General features: G+C 43.4%; 1 protein-coding gene and 1 long non-coding RNA gene across 2 annotated transcripts; both read left to right on the plus strand.

Annotated features, from left to right (window-relative positions):
- Positions 1-3,806: 3,806 nt before the first annotated feature.
- On the plus strand, positions 3,807-5,788 carry LOC136481372 (uncharacterized). The gene is made up of 3 exons (XR_010764687.1): positions 3,807-3,947; positions 4,789-4,847; positions 5,685-5,788. It is a non-coding gene; the product is annotated as an uncharacterized lncRNA (long non-coding RNA).
- Positions 5,789-6,943: 1,155 nt separating this feature from the next.
- On the plus strand, positions 6,944-10,194 carry LOC136481373 (uncharacterized). Its single transcript, XM_066478729.1, has 4 exons — positions 6,944-9,368; positions 9,552-9,635; positions 9,716-9,780; positions 9,870-10,194. The coding sequence occupies exons 1-3, from the start codon at positions 9,070-9,072 to the stop codon at positions 9,777-9,779; spliced, it is 447 nt and encodes a 148-aa protein (XP_066334826.1). The 5' UTR covers positions 6,944-9,069; the 3' UTR covers position 9,780; positions 9,870-10,194.
- The last annotated feature ends 6,842 nt before the right edge of the window (positions 10,195-17,036 follow it).

Raw genomic sequence — 17,036 nt, forward strand, 5'->3', positions numbered from 1 at the left:
TCCTTATCATTTACCTTCCAGTTGTAGCCTGCTTATTGCATATCCTATTATCTTACACTATATCGTATAAGATCTTTAGTTTCTAAGCCCCGGCTATGGTGTCTTTGAGAAAAATTAGATATGCTAATTTGGGCTGCAACTAAGTGCTCTTATTATGATGCATGCATCTATCTCCGAATTCACAATGCTATATGGTACCTCAGCGCTTGGTGCATGTAAAAACCGTTTTTGCTGATGCACCGTGTATTGTTGTTGCACTGTCAGCTGACAGCGGTGCAAATGATGAAAATCTTTGCTTTTCAGCCTATGATGAAAATGACATCATGTAACTTGAGAGTATAGGCTGATGATCTTGCTCAGCTATTACCATAGTTACCATTAAAATTTGCTCAGCTATTACTATATATACCTTCACTCATTGGGACATGTTTGGTTTTAAGCAGGAGCAATTGCCAAGTGAGGACAGTAGGAAGGCTGGCAGTGAGGCAACATATAGTCAATTGGATTTACACTAGACCTCTAGTTATATCAACAGTTTAATACGTTATTTGTGAAGCAAAATATACATATCGTTGAAAGTAAGAGCCGGTGCTCACTAGCTGTCTCTGTATGTGGTTCTTCTAACTAGACACATTTTGTGATGCATTAGAAACCTGATGCCATTCTATATTAACAATGTAATATACTTATGCAATTGGTTTCATAGAATTTTATCATGTGCAGTACCTTGAGCTAACTCGTTCATTTTAACATATGGTGTAACAGACTACTCTGTTACTGGTAGCAAGTCAAAAGGAATACTAGCGGCTCAGACGAGTAAATCTACAGGTATGCTTCATCTTCAGGCCCCAACCATCACTCCACCAAAATCCTCGTTCAACTTCAAGCCCAGCACCTCCATTCTTGATTAACATATGGTGATGGAGTGCTGATTGAGAGTTTCTTTCACAGCAGCAGTTAATTCTTTGATTCTTTCATTTGCTAGCGGGTCCATCAGTAATGCTTCGTTTCTTTTATCTGATAGCAGGTCCCTTCGAGTACTATATTTGTGTATTATTTGAATGAAACCTTGTTGGTCATGCACAGAAATTACTGTATGAAAAATATATATTTTAATATGCTGTTGCTACTGTTTTAAAATATTTTTTTTGTGCGTTTAACTCTTTTTTTTGTGAGGCTGGCTACAAAGTAATATTATTTTTAATCTGGGCGAAATGAATTTTTCGGTGAGTTCACCTAGACCGACAGAAAAAAAAACATGTGTTCTTCTGTGCATTTATTTCTTTTTTCTGTGTGGATTAACACACAGAAAAATTAGTTTTAATCTGGGCAAAAACAATTTTTCTGTGGGTGTGAGACCCACAGAAAAATTGTTTCTGATGGTGAACCCACAGAAAAATTTGATTTTTCTGTCATTATATTTATGTGGGTATTTTTCTGAGGGTACACCGTCAGAAAATTATTTTTCTGACGGTATTCACATTTTTCTATGTGTTTTCACACACACAGAAAAAAGTAAGATTCCAGTAGTGTTAGTTGTGACTTGTGATGATGGTTTATTATGCCTGTGATAATGGTTTATTGTGAATTGTGATGATGGTTTATTGTGAATTGTGATGATGGTTTATTATGCATGTGATATATAATTATGCCTGTGATGAAGGTTTTATTGTGAATTGTGATGGTTTATTGTGAATCGAGGGGGGTCCGTTATACGTGACAGATTAGTAAAAGGGGGGTATTGGTCGCTTTGCTGAGTGTAACACTCGGCAAACAGAGGAGTTGCCGAGTGTCACGCCCAAAACACTCGGCGAAGAGGCCATTTTCTGTTATTCCGTGAACCTTCTTTGCCGAGTGTTTTGGTTTTGCCGAGTGTATTCTAATGGACACTCGGCAAAGTGACCATAAAATCTGGCCGTTGCGCGCTTGTTTGCCAAGTGTTTTGGGTGTGACACTCGCAAAGTGTCTAAACTTTGCCGAGTGTTGTGGCCTTGACACTCGGCAAAGTTGGGCTTAACACTCGGTGAGGTTTAGAAACTTTGTCGAGTGTTTTGGGCTTGACACTCGGCAAAATTGAGAAACTTTGCCGAGTGTTTTTCTGTCGTGCACTCGGCAAAAGCGCCATCACCGTGGCATCCCATTAACTTTTTTTGCCGAGAGTTTATTTTTGCCAAGTGTTTATTGACACTCGGCAAACCATTTGTCGAGTGTGCGATAAAAAACACTCGGCAAATAGCTGTTTGCCAACACTATAGATGTCGTGTGTTCTATGCCGAGTGTTACACTTGGCAAAACAAAGCCTTTGCTGAGTGTTTTCAAAAATTATAGTTTGGTGTATCCCGTAGTGTCCCTTCGAAAATACTCGGCAAAGCTACTGTATCCCGTAGTGTCCCTTCGAAAATACTCCATTCTAAAAGTTATTGTTTTTTTCATGCCATGAGCTATCGATAAGATCTACAAATTCTTATATTTGAGTTTTTTCATTTAAGGCCCTTAAGATATTCCAGCAACATATTAGTCGCGTATTATGGCTTGTCACCTTAGAAAAATAATATCAGTCTTGTACGGTGTCGAATAAAGATAATTTGTATATGAAAATTGTTGTTGTCGATGAGATTTATAAATTCCTGATTTTGCGTTTTTTCATTCGAGATCGTTAAGATGGTCCAAAAATTGATACAAACTTCAGGGAGCCAAACAGTACTGCCGCTGACATGTGGGTCCCATCTGTGAGATCCATGTAAGCGCTAAATCGACATGCCACGTATGGAAGCGGGTCGAACCAAACCCAACACAGCCTAAGACTCAGGCCCAGCCCTGGGGCGGGGCGAGAGGGACAACCATCCCAGGCCTAGGGAGCCGGATGGGCCCCTCCCCAGGTATGCAAACACTAGTAGTATTTGGCGTATGTGAGCCTAGTAACAGCCATACGTACGCAGAGTCTCAGACGTAGGCACGCCGCAGCAGCGACTCCTCAGTCCTCATGACGACGCGAGACGCTTTGAGTCTTCGACTGCGAGTCGCGGAGTTAGTGACTGTTCATTCTCTTTCCTCTGCATACGACTGCGACTCTGCCTCTCTGCGAGTTGCCAACGGGCGGCGGGTAGCTAGGCAGGCACGGCCAGTGAGACTGAAGTTCCATAATTTTGCATAAAACCATACTCGAATCTTTTGGCAGGACATATGGAATGGGCAGATACATTTGAATGCTTTCCCTGAGCTGTACTCCTTTGCCCAGAATAAATTCATCTCATTTCAACGAGTCAAAGACTCACAGGATTTATTTGATCTCTTTCACCTTCCCATGTCTACCCAGTCCTTTATTCAGCTACAATAGCTGACGGAGGAGCTAGGTTCAGTGCCGCTTACACAACCTTTTGATGTTTGGCAAAATGTTTGGGGTTCAGCTATTTTTGCTCCTTCAAAAACTTACAAACACCTTAGTAGAAGACAAGTTCATCAGGCATTTTCATGGGTCTGGAATTCTTGTTCTCAGCACAAACATAGGGTCTTCTTCTGGGTATTGCTCAAGGACCGGTTGAGTACAAGAGAACTTCTCAAATGCAAAATTATGGATCTTCCATCATATAATTGGTGCTGCACAGAATGACAGCTACGTGGACATTCAACATTCAGCCAGCCTTTCGATTTTCAGCCGTATGTTCCAATTCGTTTAACATTTTGTTGCTTCATTGTTTCATTTACAGAACTGCATTATTAATTCAGTTTTCCCCTATTTGGTTCTGACTTCTGAGTTAACAGTATGGAACATTTCTAATATCTGAATCTGATATCCATACGTTCTATAGTAAGGCATGCCAAGAAATATAACATTCAAAACAAGAATTGGTGGCAATTTATCAAGTTTGCCTTCCCAAGTCATAAAATCGGGATGATGATCAGGTTATTGGGATGTAACTGCTGCTCTATAGCAACATAAAAAAAAGGTCAGCCTTAGGATTATTTTGGCACATGGTAGCATTAGGTACATGGTATATAAGTGCCTCCAAAAGGAAAAAAACTATTTGATTCTTGCTGATGCTTCCATTTCCATGGCTCCGAGAAGCATTTTTAGTCACGATGATTTCTTTGCGTTCCAAAAAAAGTCAGGCTGATTTTTGCACATAGCCTCATAGTTGTCTGCTGCTTTGCTTTACTGTAGATTGACATCTTTAGTCTCATTTTATTTGTTTTCATTTTACTGACAAATTATTCCTCACCCCGTAAAAATGAAATTAGCAACTGGCATGATCTTAACCCATGGATAAGATACTTGATAGTTATATGCTATAAAATACCTGGCTGCTGATAAACTTAGGTTTGAGAGAATAAAAGTACCAGTACAATTGATCCTTGCAATATTTGCTAAGCTTACAAAAGAAACTTCAGTTTTAGGTGATTATCTAGAGATCTGCAATGCAACACTGTGAGCACACCTCACTATCCTTGAACATGACGCTTACTGCATGCTTCAAGTGTGGAGCCATTATATTCAGAACCTCTGACAGATACCTGATCAATACAATTCCAGGCCATGGGGAAACCATGTTGCCTTTTTAGATGTTGTAAGGCCTTGTTTCTATACACAATTTTGCTTACATTCAGTTTGTGAAATTGCAGATCCATACTATTATGTACTTATACTCACTTTATAATAACTGTTGTAAAGGCGGCAAAGTTTGCATACCATTGTTCCAGCTTCGCCCACAACCTTTAGCTGTGTTAGCAACATTTGATGGTGACACAGCTTGTAACAGATTCTCACATGAAATGTTTTTCTTTTTGCAGGCTGATAAGAACAATTCCCTTTACTCTTTACATCTGAAACCACAACAGAGCCTTAGCAGGTTGTTTGCCCATTTATCCTTGACTTCATTTTTAGTTACAAATACATTACCACAAGCAATTATACGGATTACTGTGGTTTTGTTTTCATAGCACACAGAAACCATTAATTTTCTACAATAGATGATGCAGCGACACTGTAACTGCATTGAAGTAAATAACCTTATTTTTCCCACAATATATATGTCCATTTTTGATTGAATAGAATTCAGTGTCCATTTCAAGTTAGGAACTTTGACAAGATTAGTTAACAACAGTCCTCGATGTTTGCTTGAGCAGAATGTTCCTCCCTGCCTTTTAGCCTTGTAATCTACACTTCAGCCTAAAAACCACTCAACCAACGTGTTACATTTTGTCACTGTTCTTTCCTCGTTGTTGAATTAACATTCTGTATGAACATGTCAGCTCTTGCATTCTTTTCCATACACAATTACCTTAAAACCATGACTGAAGATGGATTCAATGATGCCCCTGCTCTTGAACTAGCTGACATTGGTATAGCTATGGGCGTTGCTGAAATGAGTAAATACTTAGTTTCCAATCTTATTATGTCCACCTTACATCACTTTTTAGTTTCCTATACATAGATCTACCACTCTTCTCAATTGTCGTATTATTTCTGCTTGAGGAAGCCTGTAAAATTATTATTATTATTACAAAGTGCAATTCCAAAGAATGGTTTTATTGAAGGGAGTGTGGTGTAGGTTATCAGAGAATGATTGTTTCTTAGATTTGCTGCTTTTTAGATAGCCAAGAGACAATGCTTAAGAGCATCAACTTTACTCTAGAGATTTACTTCCTCCACCAATCCCCCATTCTTTGCTTCTGTTTCGTACCAGAATAGGTGCTGCTGAAAGTGAACAGTTCTTACTGGCATCCCAGCGGTGTGGTCTCCAGCTCATGGATCTCATCATTATTGTGTCCAAGGTGTTTGATCAAGCACCAGTAAGTTGGATTTGTGTGAGATTAAACTGTAAGAACTCATTCAATTCATGATTCTAAGACATAATAGTTGTACATGAACATAACTTTGAAAAGACCTGAGACACCTGCATTTGTAGAGTTATAAATCTGATGAATTATTATCTAATATAGGATGTTGCGCGAACCTCAGCTATTTTGGTCACATGTTACTGTCGAATGTTAAGATCATGCTACAAATGCAGCAACAGATATGGATCATAGTGTAAAAAATAACCCTCTTTCTAATGGTACAGATATGGGTCAGCAGAACCCAAGTAGCTGCCAGTCTACCTCGACATCTCAAACCTATGTATATAACACCACCTCCAGGACAAAGCATGGCAACACGTTTATGGACTTTTAGACGTTTTCACTCCTGTGTACACTGCATGATTATCTTAGAATACCTCTACTTTTAGACCCTGTCTATTCTCTCTTTGTATCGTAAATGTAAGTACGGATCTTTTACTCAAGCATTGCTTTAATCCATCATGCCCCGTGTTACTGTCTATCATTTGATCGCGATGATGACCATGATCTGAAAACATACAGGCCCACCTTGTTCCGTCTTGTTTACATTTGGTCCGTGCTTATTACAGGCCGTGATTTTAAATGCAAATTAGGACATGCTGCTCATGAAACCTACAACTGCTTCTTATGATGCCAGCTTTAAAATGCATTGTCAGCCTGATGTATCTTATGAAATTAAATATGGCTTCACCCTATGCTATTGTGCAATCCTTTATGTATAAACTGCCCTGTAGCTACCAGCGCGCAAGGGCGCGCGCCTTCCACTAGTCGTATATGTATTTCATCACGTATGATTGTTACCGGTTTGATATCTAAATCCTAGCTCCCTTCGCCCCTGACCACATGGCACTGACGGCCGAGAGAGTCTGACCTATAGTTGTAACGGACAATGACGAATGAAGAAAATACAGATACAGATACTGAGAGCAGATTTTTACTTTCCCCTGAGTGGCAGGCAAAGCACGTCTGGAGGAACGTGGTGCGAACCACACAACACTTAGCGGCGACGGAAGGCAAACAGTCTGTTCTTGTGGTTAAAAATGTACGCTAAAGAAAAAGAAGCCCTTTTCTTTTCCATCTGTAAAGAAAAGAATAAGAAGAAAGACCTAGCTAGGTAGCGCTGCTTGTAGTATTAATTCCGTCGTCCTCCACTGCATCTGGAGCGACCCAACCCAAGCAAGTCCTCTCCTATTCTTCCTGCCTGTCCTGTGTGCCCCCGTCTCCGTACGATCCTCCCAAATCTTTAGCTCACGGCTGGTGTGCTGCACTGCAAACCAGCACGCCCCTGACAGCCTGTGCTGTTCATGATGCCACGAGCCTTGACAGAGAATGGGGCCGCTGCTGTCTCCATGGCCGCGATCTTCTCCACACTAGTCGTAGTGGTAACGGCGATGCTGAGCCTCAAAACCAAATTCATGGCCTTGTCATTGGCATTGGGTGGCCTCTACCTGGTTCAGCGTGTCCTGGTGGGAAAGCGCCGTCGCTCGGGGCACTGCCTCGTCCAGTACGGTGCAATGGCAGCCTACTATCTTCCCGCTCCTCTCACATTTTATTCTGCCAAAGCTGTGTACTCCACCTCCCACATCGATGAATCTACCCCTTTCCTCGTCGCCGGCGTCGTCTGCATATTATTGAGTGTTCCAGTTCGAGAGGATGTACTGCTTGTCACCAACATGAGAGCCTATTCTCTCCGCTACCGTCCACGAGATGGTTACAATTATCTCATGTGGCTAGTCTTCCTTGGTTGGGAATATTTGGAATGGGCTCGGATTCCAGTTTGCAATTGCAACTGGTGCTGGTGGCGATGGCTGGACGGACTCCTGCAGATGGGTCTACCTTTTCTCGTGGCGTTTTTAACTCTGTTTGTTAATACATCAGACTCCACCTTGGATTGCCAGACCAAAGCAGTTGCTGACTACATGAAGCGGGAGTCCAGCAAGTCGTCAACAAGCTCACCCTTCTTTGATGATGATGATGCTAACCGTAACAGCAGTCTGCTGGTGCTGGATTGTTGCAGATATCCCTTTGTGCAGGGGCGAAATGGGGAATGGGTCACTGTCAAAGATTTGGTGCAGCGAGATGACCTGCCGAATGAGGACAAGGACATTTGGTCTCCTACAGCTTGTGCCGGCTTTTAGCAAGGCGCTACTATGGGTTCCACTGCACAGAAGAAGGAGATGACAAGGTGCTCCGTCTTGCGCTGGCGGACCTGAGAACAACAGATGGCTACAAGAGGGCATTCACCATTGCTGAGGTGCAGTTGGCTTTCCTTCACGATTACTTCTTCACCGCCTCCCTCCCAATCATAGAATCAGGATTGAAGTACATTGATGCTGCACAAAAGTTAATGGAGGCATTCACAATGATCATTTCAGTCTTGTCTAGTGCCATTATTCCAATCGCGATTGCAGCGTTTGTCATTGTGTACACTATTTGAGACCCCAATGTCATTGCTGGTTAAAAATCTTTTGGCCATCTATTGGCGTCCAATACACACTGCTTTTCGAAAACTCAATGGTCTCCCCAACGACCGCCTCATCATCATCCGTTTTAGGCCTAATCCTAATGCGCAGGATGTTTTTGACCCGTTTCAAGCTCAAACTGGTGGTGCTTACTGGAGGAACAAAATAGGCCAATACTCAATTCTCCAAGACTACAACCGTCGTCGCTCTCCCAAGAAGGCACTTGTAGCCTAGTTCCACAGAATTGTGCTATCCCAACCATCGTATGGGTTCATCAATCATCTCCTAGTAGAAGAAGAAGTCGATATGCTGCAGCTGGACAACATGAGAGAGTTGGTTGCCGATACTCTCTGAGATATAGATGGTCCACCAACAAACGGTACCAGTTCTCTGAAGATTAACATGGATCAGATAAACAGGGACGAGATAAGCAGGGGCAGTGCTGGTTATGACTGGTTATTGACCTGCAAGCAAGAAACTCACACGGACACCATCCTCATATGGCACATAGCAACCTGCTACTGTGACATGTCACTGCGCCATTGTGATCAGCAGGAAGGGTTCCCCCGATTAGCCGACACCGACACTTTCCATGAAGTTGCCACAACATTGTCAAGATACTGCGCCTACCTAGTGGCCTTTCTTCCGGAGTTCCTCCCGGAGCACAGCCTGATCACCATTCACCAAACAAGTGTTTCAAAGAGTCTTGCAGGAAGCACAGGGTGCACTAGGAACAACGCCTATAGAAGAAAAGGAGAAGCACACCAAGATGCGAGAGCTACCGCTACCGCACCAGCGTGAGCAGCAGACGACCTTTCAAAAGGGTGTTGAGCTGCGACGACAACTTGAGATGCTCAATGACGACAAGTTATGCTGGAGGGTAATTGCAGAGTTCTGGGCGGAAACAATCCTGTACGTCGCGCCGTCTGACAACGCGGAGGCACACATCGAGCACCTGGCCAAAGGCGGGGAGTTTGTGACCCACCTCTGGGCATTGCTGTCCAATGCCGGCATCCTGAAGCTGGCAACAGGGGAATGGCATCCGCTGCCTGCTTCCACTACCACAGAGTAAGCAATATGCGGGCTACACAACTAGCTAGGCGTAGGATGCTAATACATCCAGCTTGTTATAATATTTTGTACTCAACCCTCCAACTGATGTGATGTTAGGTCCTACAAATTTTGGTTTTTGATTTTGTCAGTTTATTCTATCGAGCTTAACTTCATGGGTTTTGTTTGCTTATTATGCAGAGGACCACCAACGCACCAACTCACGGAAGCATTGTCCTCTTGTATTGATGAAGCATCAACATCTTCCATGTCTTTTCTACCAAGGTTAGCAATTATACACTTGTTTTCTATGATTATATATGAAATCTAGCTTTCACTTCTAATTAGTTTCCTTCTCACCATAGACAAACTTTGGAACCTCCAACGAACGAAAAAGGAAATCAGCTTCTGGAGGATCACGATCAATAAGGTAATCTCTACTACATGTTCTATTTTTGGATCAGCATAGCTGTTTCTTTGCTGAGAGAATTCCTGATTTTTACTGTTATGCATGCACAGTGCAAGTGTAAAGGTCCAAGGAAGAAGCAACCTAAAATTAAGGCTATTTCACAGGCCTGCAGTGGCCATTAGAAGCAAAGAAACTTGATCCTTCTAGCTTTGCAATGAGCACAGTAATGGTCAGCTTGTGCTTTTGTGCTTAGCTACATACTTACCTTTTATTGAATCTGGTGAATCATGCTTGGGCTTATGTGACCATGTTCCGAACCAGTAGTGTTGAACTTCTTATGTTGTGTTTCAGATTTTCAGTTTGTCAACTATGTGTTGGACCCGATGTTGGCCTCATGGATTGGCTTGATTTGTTGAACATGTACTATTCAACCTAGCTGTGTGTTGAACATGTTGTCTGTAATCAAGCTATTGTGCTGCTTATTACTCATGTGTACTGAAGCCTTCGGCTGTGATGTTGGGTCGTGAGGCCCATTTTGCTATTTCGTTTTATCTGTCCGCCCTGGCTTCATGTGTTTTGATTTGCAATATTATTTGGTGTAGGTCATCCAGTTGGTGTTTCTCATGTGTGTATTCAAGCCTTTTTGACTGCGGTGTTGGTTCATGTCCATTTTGGTTTTGATTTTATCTGTCCGGCCGGCCTTAGCTTCACGAGTTTTGTTCCCTTATCATCCACTTCGCATATGTATTGTACTTTCAAGTCATTAGTCATGTACTTGTATTTTTGAGTTTGTGACCGAATAAGTTATTGGGATTTGGCCCAACGTCAAATACTGTTTATCATGACTATACATGTCATGTCTTGCATCCTTAATTTGTTCTTGCCCCAGGGATATATGCCCTGCTAATCCATTGCATTGTATCAGGAGCATAATTAATACCTAATTCAATTTCAAACCGTGTACAGTTTGTGAAATACAAACAAACAAATACCAAAATCAGAGCTGATTTTTTCAAAGAAAAAACAGAGCTCTCAGCTTCACACCAGTTTCGAGAACCCCAAATTTGGTCTCCTCCCCTGCAGTCTACAGGTACATGTCCCTGCGTGACAAATCTCTTGTGCCCTAGGTGACAAATCTCTGTGGAGGTCGATGCAAAATTCTAGTGTTTTCAATCTATAATTCACCGTATTTCGTCTCACGCGGCACAAAGAAAAATGTAATAATAAAAATAAATATCAGAAAAACCTAAGATCTTGTGTGGGCCCATATTTTGGGGATAAATGACTGCCAAAAAAATTTCAAGCCATTTCGACATAGGCGGAGTCGACGTGCTTCACAGAGGTATATAGAACCTTTCGTCGAACCCTATCTATACACCTAGGTTCTCTGGGATTCTGAGGTCCATGTGCTTTCTAGTGCCGGATTGGTCTCAAACTTTTTCTCAAGACTGCAAATGCCCTGTGTGAGGCCACCGCCAAGTTTGAGATTTTTCTGAGCTGGTTTGGTGCTTTTTGCACTTTAATTGAATTTCCGCGCGAATTCACCGATTAATTATACGTTGAACTGAGTCCACCCCCGAAAAGATCCAGAATGGTGCCAAACCTTGCCAAATGGTCTCTTGTGCCCTAGGTGACAAATCTCTGTGGAGGTCGACACAAAATTCTAGTGTTTTCAATCTATAATTCACCGTATTTCGTCTCACGCGGCACAAAGAAAAATGTAATAAGAAAAATAATTATCAGAAAAACCTAAGATCTTGTGTGGGCCCATATTTTGGGGGTAAATGACTGCCAAAAAAATTTCAAGCCATTTCAACATAGGCGGAGTTGACGTGCTTCACAGAGGTATATAGAACCTTTCGTCGAATCCTATCTATACACCTAGGTTCTCTGGGATTCTGAGGTCCATGTGCTTTCCAGTGCCGGATTGGTCTCAAAATTTTTGTCAAGACTGCAAATGCCCTGTGTGAGGCCACCGCCAAGTTTGAGATTTTTCTGAGCTGGTTTGGTGCTTTTTGCACTTTAATTGAATTTCCGCGCGAATTCACCGATTAATTATACGTTGAACTGAGTCCACCCTCGAAAAGATCCAAAATGGTGCCAAACTTTGCCAAATGGTCTCTTGTGCCCTAGGTGACAAATCTCTGTGGAGGTCGACGCAAAATTCTAGTGTTTTCAATCTATAATTCACCGTATTTCGTCTCACGCGACACAAAGAAAAATGTAATAATAAAAATAATTATCAGAAAAACCTAAGATCTTGTGTGGGCCCATATTTTGGGGGTAAATGACTGCCAAAAAAATTTCAAGCCATTTCGACATAGGCGGAGTCAACGTGCTTCATAGAGGTATATAGAACCTTTCGTCGAACCCTATCTATACACCTAGGTTCTCTGGGATTCTGAGGTCCATATGCTTTCCAGTGCCGGATTGGTCTCAAACTTTTTCTCAAGAATGCAAATGCCCTGTGTGGGGCCACCGTCAAGTTTGAGATTTTTCTAAGCTGGGTTGGTGCTTTTTGCACTTTAATTGAATTTCTGCGTGAATTCACCGATTAATTATACGTTGAACTGAGTCCACCCCCGAAAATATCCGGAATGGTGCCAAACTTTGCCAAATGGTCTCTTGTGCCCTAGGTGATAAATCTCTGTGGAGGTCGACGCAAAATTCTAGTGTTTTCAATCTATAATTCACCGTATTTCGTCTCACGCGGCACAAAGAAAAATGTAATAATAAAAATAAATATCAAAAAAACCTAAGATCTTGTGTGGGCCCATATTTTGGGGGTAAATGACTGCCAAAAAAATTTCAAGCCATTTCAACATAGGCGGAGTCGATGTGCTTCACAGAGGTATATAGAACCTTTTGTCGAACCCTATCTATACACCTAGGTTCTCTGGGATTCTGAGGTCCATGTGCTTTCCAGTGCCGGATTGGTCTCAAACTTTTTCTCAAGACTGAAATGCCCTGTGTGAGGCCACCGCCAAGTTTGAGATTTTTCTGAGCTGGTTTGGTGCTTTTTGCACTTTAATTAAATTTCCGCGCGAATTCACCGATTAATTATACAATTATTGATGAAGAACTTAAAGATTTACGTTAAAATGATGTAAAAACAAATTTTCTGTCGAAAACCAATAGATTTAATGATTTTAATTAAAGTCTATATTTTTGCATTAGTATTTAATTTACTAAGCAAATAATACGAATTTAACATTTAAATAAAAAGAAATATATATAATACACTAACCAACCAAAAAACTGGCACGCCCCTTTAGTCCTAGCTTCGATCACGGCCCGGGACGAAAGGTGGGCTGCATTTGGCGGCCCGCCAAAAATTACCTTTATTCCCGACTGGTGGTTGGAGCCAGGACTAAAGGACCTTTAGTCCTGGCTGGTTTTTGGGGCCGGGACTAAAGGTGGACCTTTAGGCCCGGCTGGTGGTTGCAGCCAGGACTAAAGGTGACCTTTAGTCCCGGGCAGTGTTAGGAGCCGGGACTAAAGGTCAGTTCCCTTCTCTTCCTCCTCTCACTTCTCGTCTTCGACTTCATCGTCATCAACGAGCCGCGCCGCCGATTTGGCTCCCCGTCACCAGATCGTGGATCCCAGCCACCCCGACGCCGCCCTCCTCACCGGAGGAGCCCTCGACACCACGCCTGTCACCGGAGGAGCCCCCGAGACGATGCCCCACGCGTGCCGCCTCTCGCCGCGCCCCCCACGCCGGCCTGCATGCGCCACCGGCCTCCCCGTAGGCACTCCACGACGCCGGCGCGCGCCTCCCCACCGACGACGCCCCCCCGCGGGCACTCCACGACGCCCGCGCACCGCCTCTCGCCAGCATCTACACGACGCCCCGTGCGCACCGCCTCTCGCCGCGGCCCACGTGCCACCGGCCTCCCCACCAATGGTGGCCCCCCACGGGCACACTCCATGCAACGCCGGCGCTCGCCTCCCCGGCCACCGACGCTGGTCGGCCGCCCCGCGCAGGCACCACCGCCCCCGGCGGCGAGTTTTACTTTGACCCAAATATGTGATGATGAAAGCCAAATTTCATATTGATCCAAAGAACATGTGATGATGAAATGTACAATTAATACAAACTTTACATGTGATGATGAAATGTAATATTATGTTTTAGTTTACTTTTACTTGTGTTGCTTGCGTGCATTGATCGAGCGAAAACTTTACAGTACGCGCGCGTATACGTATATTACTTTGCAGCGAATAATGCGTATTCGAAAACCAAATTAAAACAAAAAAGAATCATCAATTGAAATAAGCAGAAAAAGAAAAAAAAAGACCCTTTAGTCCCGGTTGGTAATACCAACCGAGAATAAAGGGGCCAGCCCAGGCGCTGGCGTGGCTACCTTTTTAGTCCCGGTTGGTATCACCAACCAGGACTAAAGGTCCACTTCTATTCCCGGCTAATAACCCTTTATTCCTGAACTCCTATTCCCGACTACGTAACCGGGAACAAAGGGGGTTGGCAGTCGGGAATAGAAGTCCTTTTTTTACTAGTGAAAATGTTGATGCAATTAAAACCGAACCTTTTTTTTACATATAAACATGAACATCTGGAACTTGAGATCACAAACATGCGTAATAACAGAAAAACTATGATTTGGGTTTGACTTGGAATTTTTGGAGACTATTTGCAAAACCTGGGCATTTCTGGTAACATGAACATGCCTAATAATATGTACAAAATGAATGTTTCTCACTTGTTGCTTGGCGATTATATGAGCATCGTGAAGTGAATAACTCAAGGCTGGTTGCAGTTGCACGCAAAACTTGCTGCCTATGGCTGCTGCCACAACACACAAGCTAGTTGGACACCTGGGTACTTCGTTGTCACTCTAGGTGCTAGGTGCCAAGACGCTGCCGCCTAGCTCCTAACTTGCCTAATAGAACACTGGTCAGTCGATTGCGTCTTTCTGTCACTGTAGAAATAAGAGTTACATATTATTTATGTACTGGATATGCACTTCCAAGATTGATTTAATTTCAGCAGACAAGTGACATGACAATAATTATGAAATATTTGATGTTAAGACATGATGAAACTAAGACTTTCCATGCCAATGATTGACATTCTTTTAATGATCTCGCTATACACTTACTGACCCGATGCATTTGGTTCTCTATTATCTTCAACTTGTAGGATTTTGCCACCGCTCCCTGCCCCGCCCTGCCGCCTGGTTCCGCCTTGCCCTCCCGCCGCCCCACAACTTGCCATCGTTTTGCAAGGTATAAGATGTGTATGTGGTTGTCGGCCATCGTGCCATTTGTTGTCGAGTGTGTGTGGTTGTTGGCCATCGTGCCATTTTATTTGTTGCAGGTTTTGGAAACCTCCCTATGCAGGGGAGGTGCTGCCAAAATTTAGATTTGACACTATTATGTTCCTTTTATTGCATGAGAGGCTATTACAACGTCCTCAACTCGTCACTTTGCAGGACGGCAAGGTGAGGCATAAAAGATCCTTCGTTCCGTATCATGTTCGTATATCACGTAACCTAGCTAGGCGTCTCCCGTTCAAAAGAGATATGGTTCGAAATATGCAGATCTTTGCATATCTATAACCGTATTTGTTTCGAATTGTCCACGTTTTTTGGACAGCCCGAGGATGTGTAGATGCGGTTAGTTTCCATGCTCTACTTCGATCCGTGATAGAGTTTCGGCAGCATCTCCCTGTTGTTCTCCGGATACACAATCTCACTTTCAGGACTTGTATTTGGAGAACTGCGGGGAGGTGCTGCCGAAATTCTGTCTCAGATAGGAGTAGAGCATGGAAACTAACCCCATCTACACATCCTCGGGTGGGATTAGGACCTATCTTCACCTATTAGATAGTATAGGAACGTGTAGATGCAACGTGATTTTTTATATTACTCGCTGATATGCTAGAGGATGGATGACCGTGAGTGGATGTACACGGGCCGCTCTAGTCAGACTTCGTTGACCGATGAATGGATTGACAAGACCGATGCTTTCTTGGAACATGCATTTGCAAGGGTTAAAGGAGCTAGTGTCACTTGGTGTCCCTGCAGCAAATGTGCAAACATGCGTCAGCAAACCAAGGTGGTCATGGGTAAACATCTTTGCAAGAATGGATTTACGGCAGACTATACCAGGTGGATCTACCATGATGAAGCCGATCGTGGGAGAGACGAGGTCGTGAGACAACGCATCGAGGAATATGATGGGGATGCTGGGGTAGGAGACTTGTTAAATGACTATCATGAAGCACACTTCGATGAAGGACGTAGGGAGGAGGAGCCAGAGGCTACCGCAAAGGCGTATTACGACATGTTGTCTGTGGCACAACAACCGCTTCATGGGCATTCCAAGGTTTCTCAACTGGATGCCATTGCACGCCTAATGGCCGTGAAGTCCCAGTTTAGCTTGAGTCGAGACGCCTTCGATGTTATGCTCACAGTTGTTGGCAGCCTGCTCCCGGATGGTCACATCTTGCCAAAGAGCATGTATGAGGCACAGAAACTCCTTCGTGCACTTAAGATGCCATACGAGCAGATACATGCTTGTCCGAAGGGATGCATCTTATTTAGGAAAGAGTATGCAGAAGAAAAGTACTGTGTGAAGTGCAAATCGTCTAGGTTACTGGAGGTAGACTCTGGTGATGGTCAGAAGAGGCAGCTCGCAATCCCCATGAAGATCCTACGGTACCTTCCTTTCATACCGAGGATCCAACGCCTTTATATGACTAAGGAATCTGCGAAATAGATGACATGGCACAAAAACAGACGTCGATACAATCGTGAGAAGATGGTACACCCATCCGATGGTGAAGCCTGGACAAGGTTTGATGTGATTCATCGTGAGAAAGCTCTAGAGGCTCGTAATGTACGTGTTGCGCTGGCAACAGATGGGTTCAATCCTTATGGAATGGCGGCTGCCCCGTACACCTGTTGGCCCATGTTCGTTATCCCCCTCAATCTCCCCCCTAGCATCCTCTTTCAACGATAGAACATATTCTTGTCGTTGATAATTCCAGAACACCCGGGGAATAATATGAGTGTGTACATGGAGCCTCTGATTGATGATTTGGTCCATGCTTGGGAGGAAGAAGTATGGACATACGACCGAGCTACAAAGACAAACTTCAAAATGCATGTTTGGTACCAGTATTCCCTGCATGACTTGGCGGCATATGGGATTTTCGTCTGCTGGTGTGTTCACGGGAGGTTCCCATGCCCAGTATGCAAGGCTTCTCTGAAGTTCATTTGGTTGACGAAGGGTAAAGGGGTGAGGCCCCCATCGCC

The sequence above is a fragment of the Miscanthus floridulus genome, chromosome 9 (assembly GCF_019320115.1).
Source record: "Miscanthus floridulus cultivar M001 chromosome 9, ASM1932011v1, whole genome shotgun sequence".
NCBI classification, from domain to species: domain Eukaryota; kingdom Viridiplantae; phylum Streptophyta; class Magnoliopsida; order Poales; family Poaceae; genus Miscanthus; species Miscanthus floridulus.

Coding starts and splice junctions, on each gene's coding strand:
- LOC136481373 (XM_066478729.1), top strand. CDS start 9,070: ATGCGAGAGCTACCGCTACCGCACCAGCGTGAGCAGCAGACGACCTTT. Junction 9,369..9,551: donor CCTGCTTCCACTACCACAGA/GTAAGCAATATG, acceptor CTTATTATGCAG/AGGACCACCAACGCACCAAC. Junction 9,636..9,715: donor TCCATGTCTTTTCTACCAAG/GTTAGCAATTAT, acceptor TTCTCACCATAG/ACAAACTTTGGAACCTCCAA.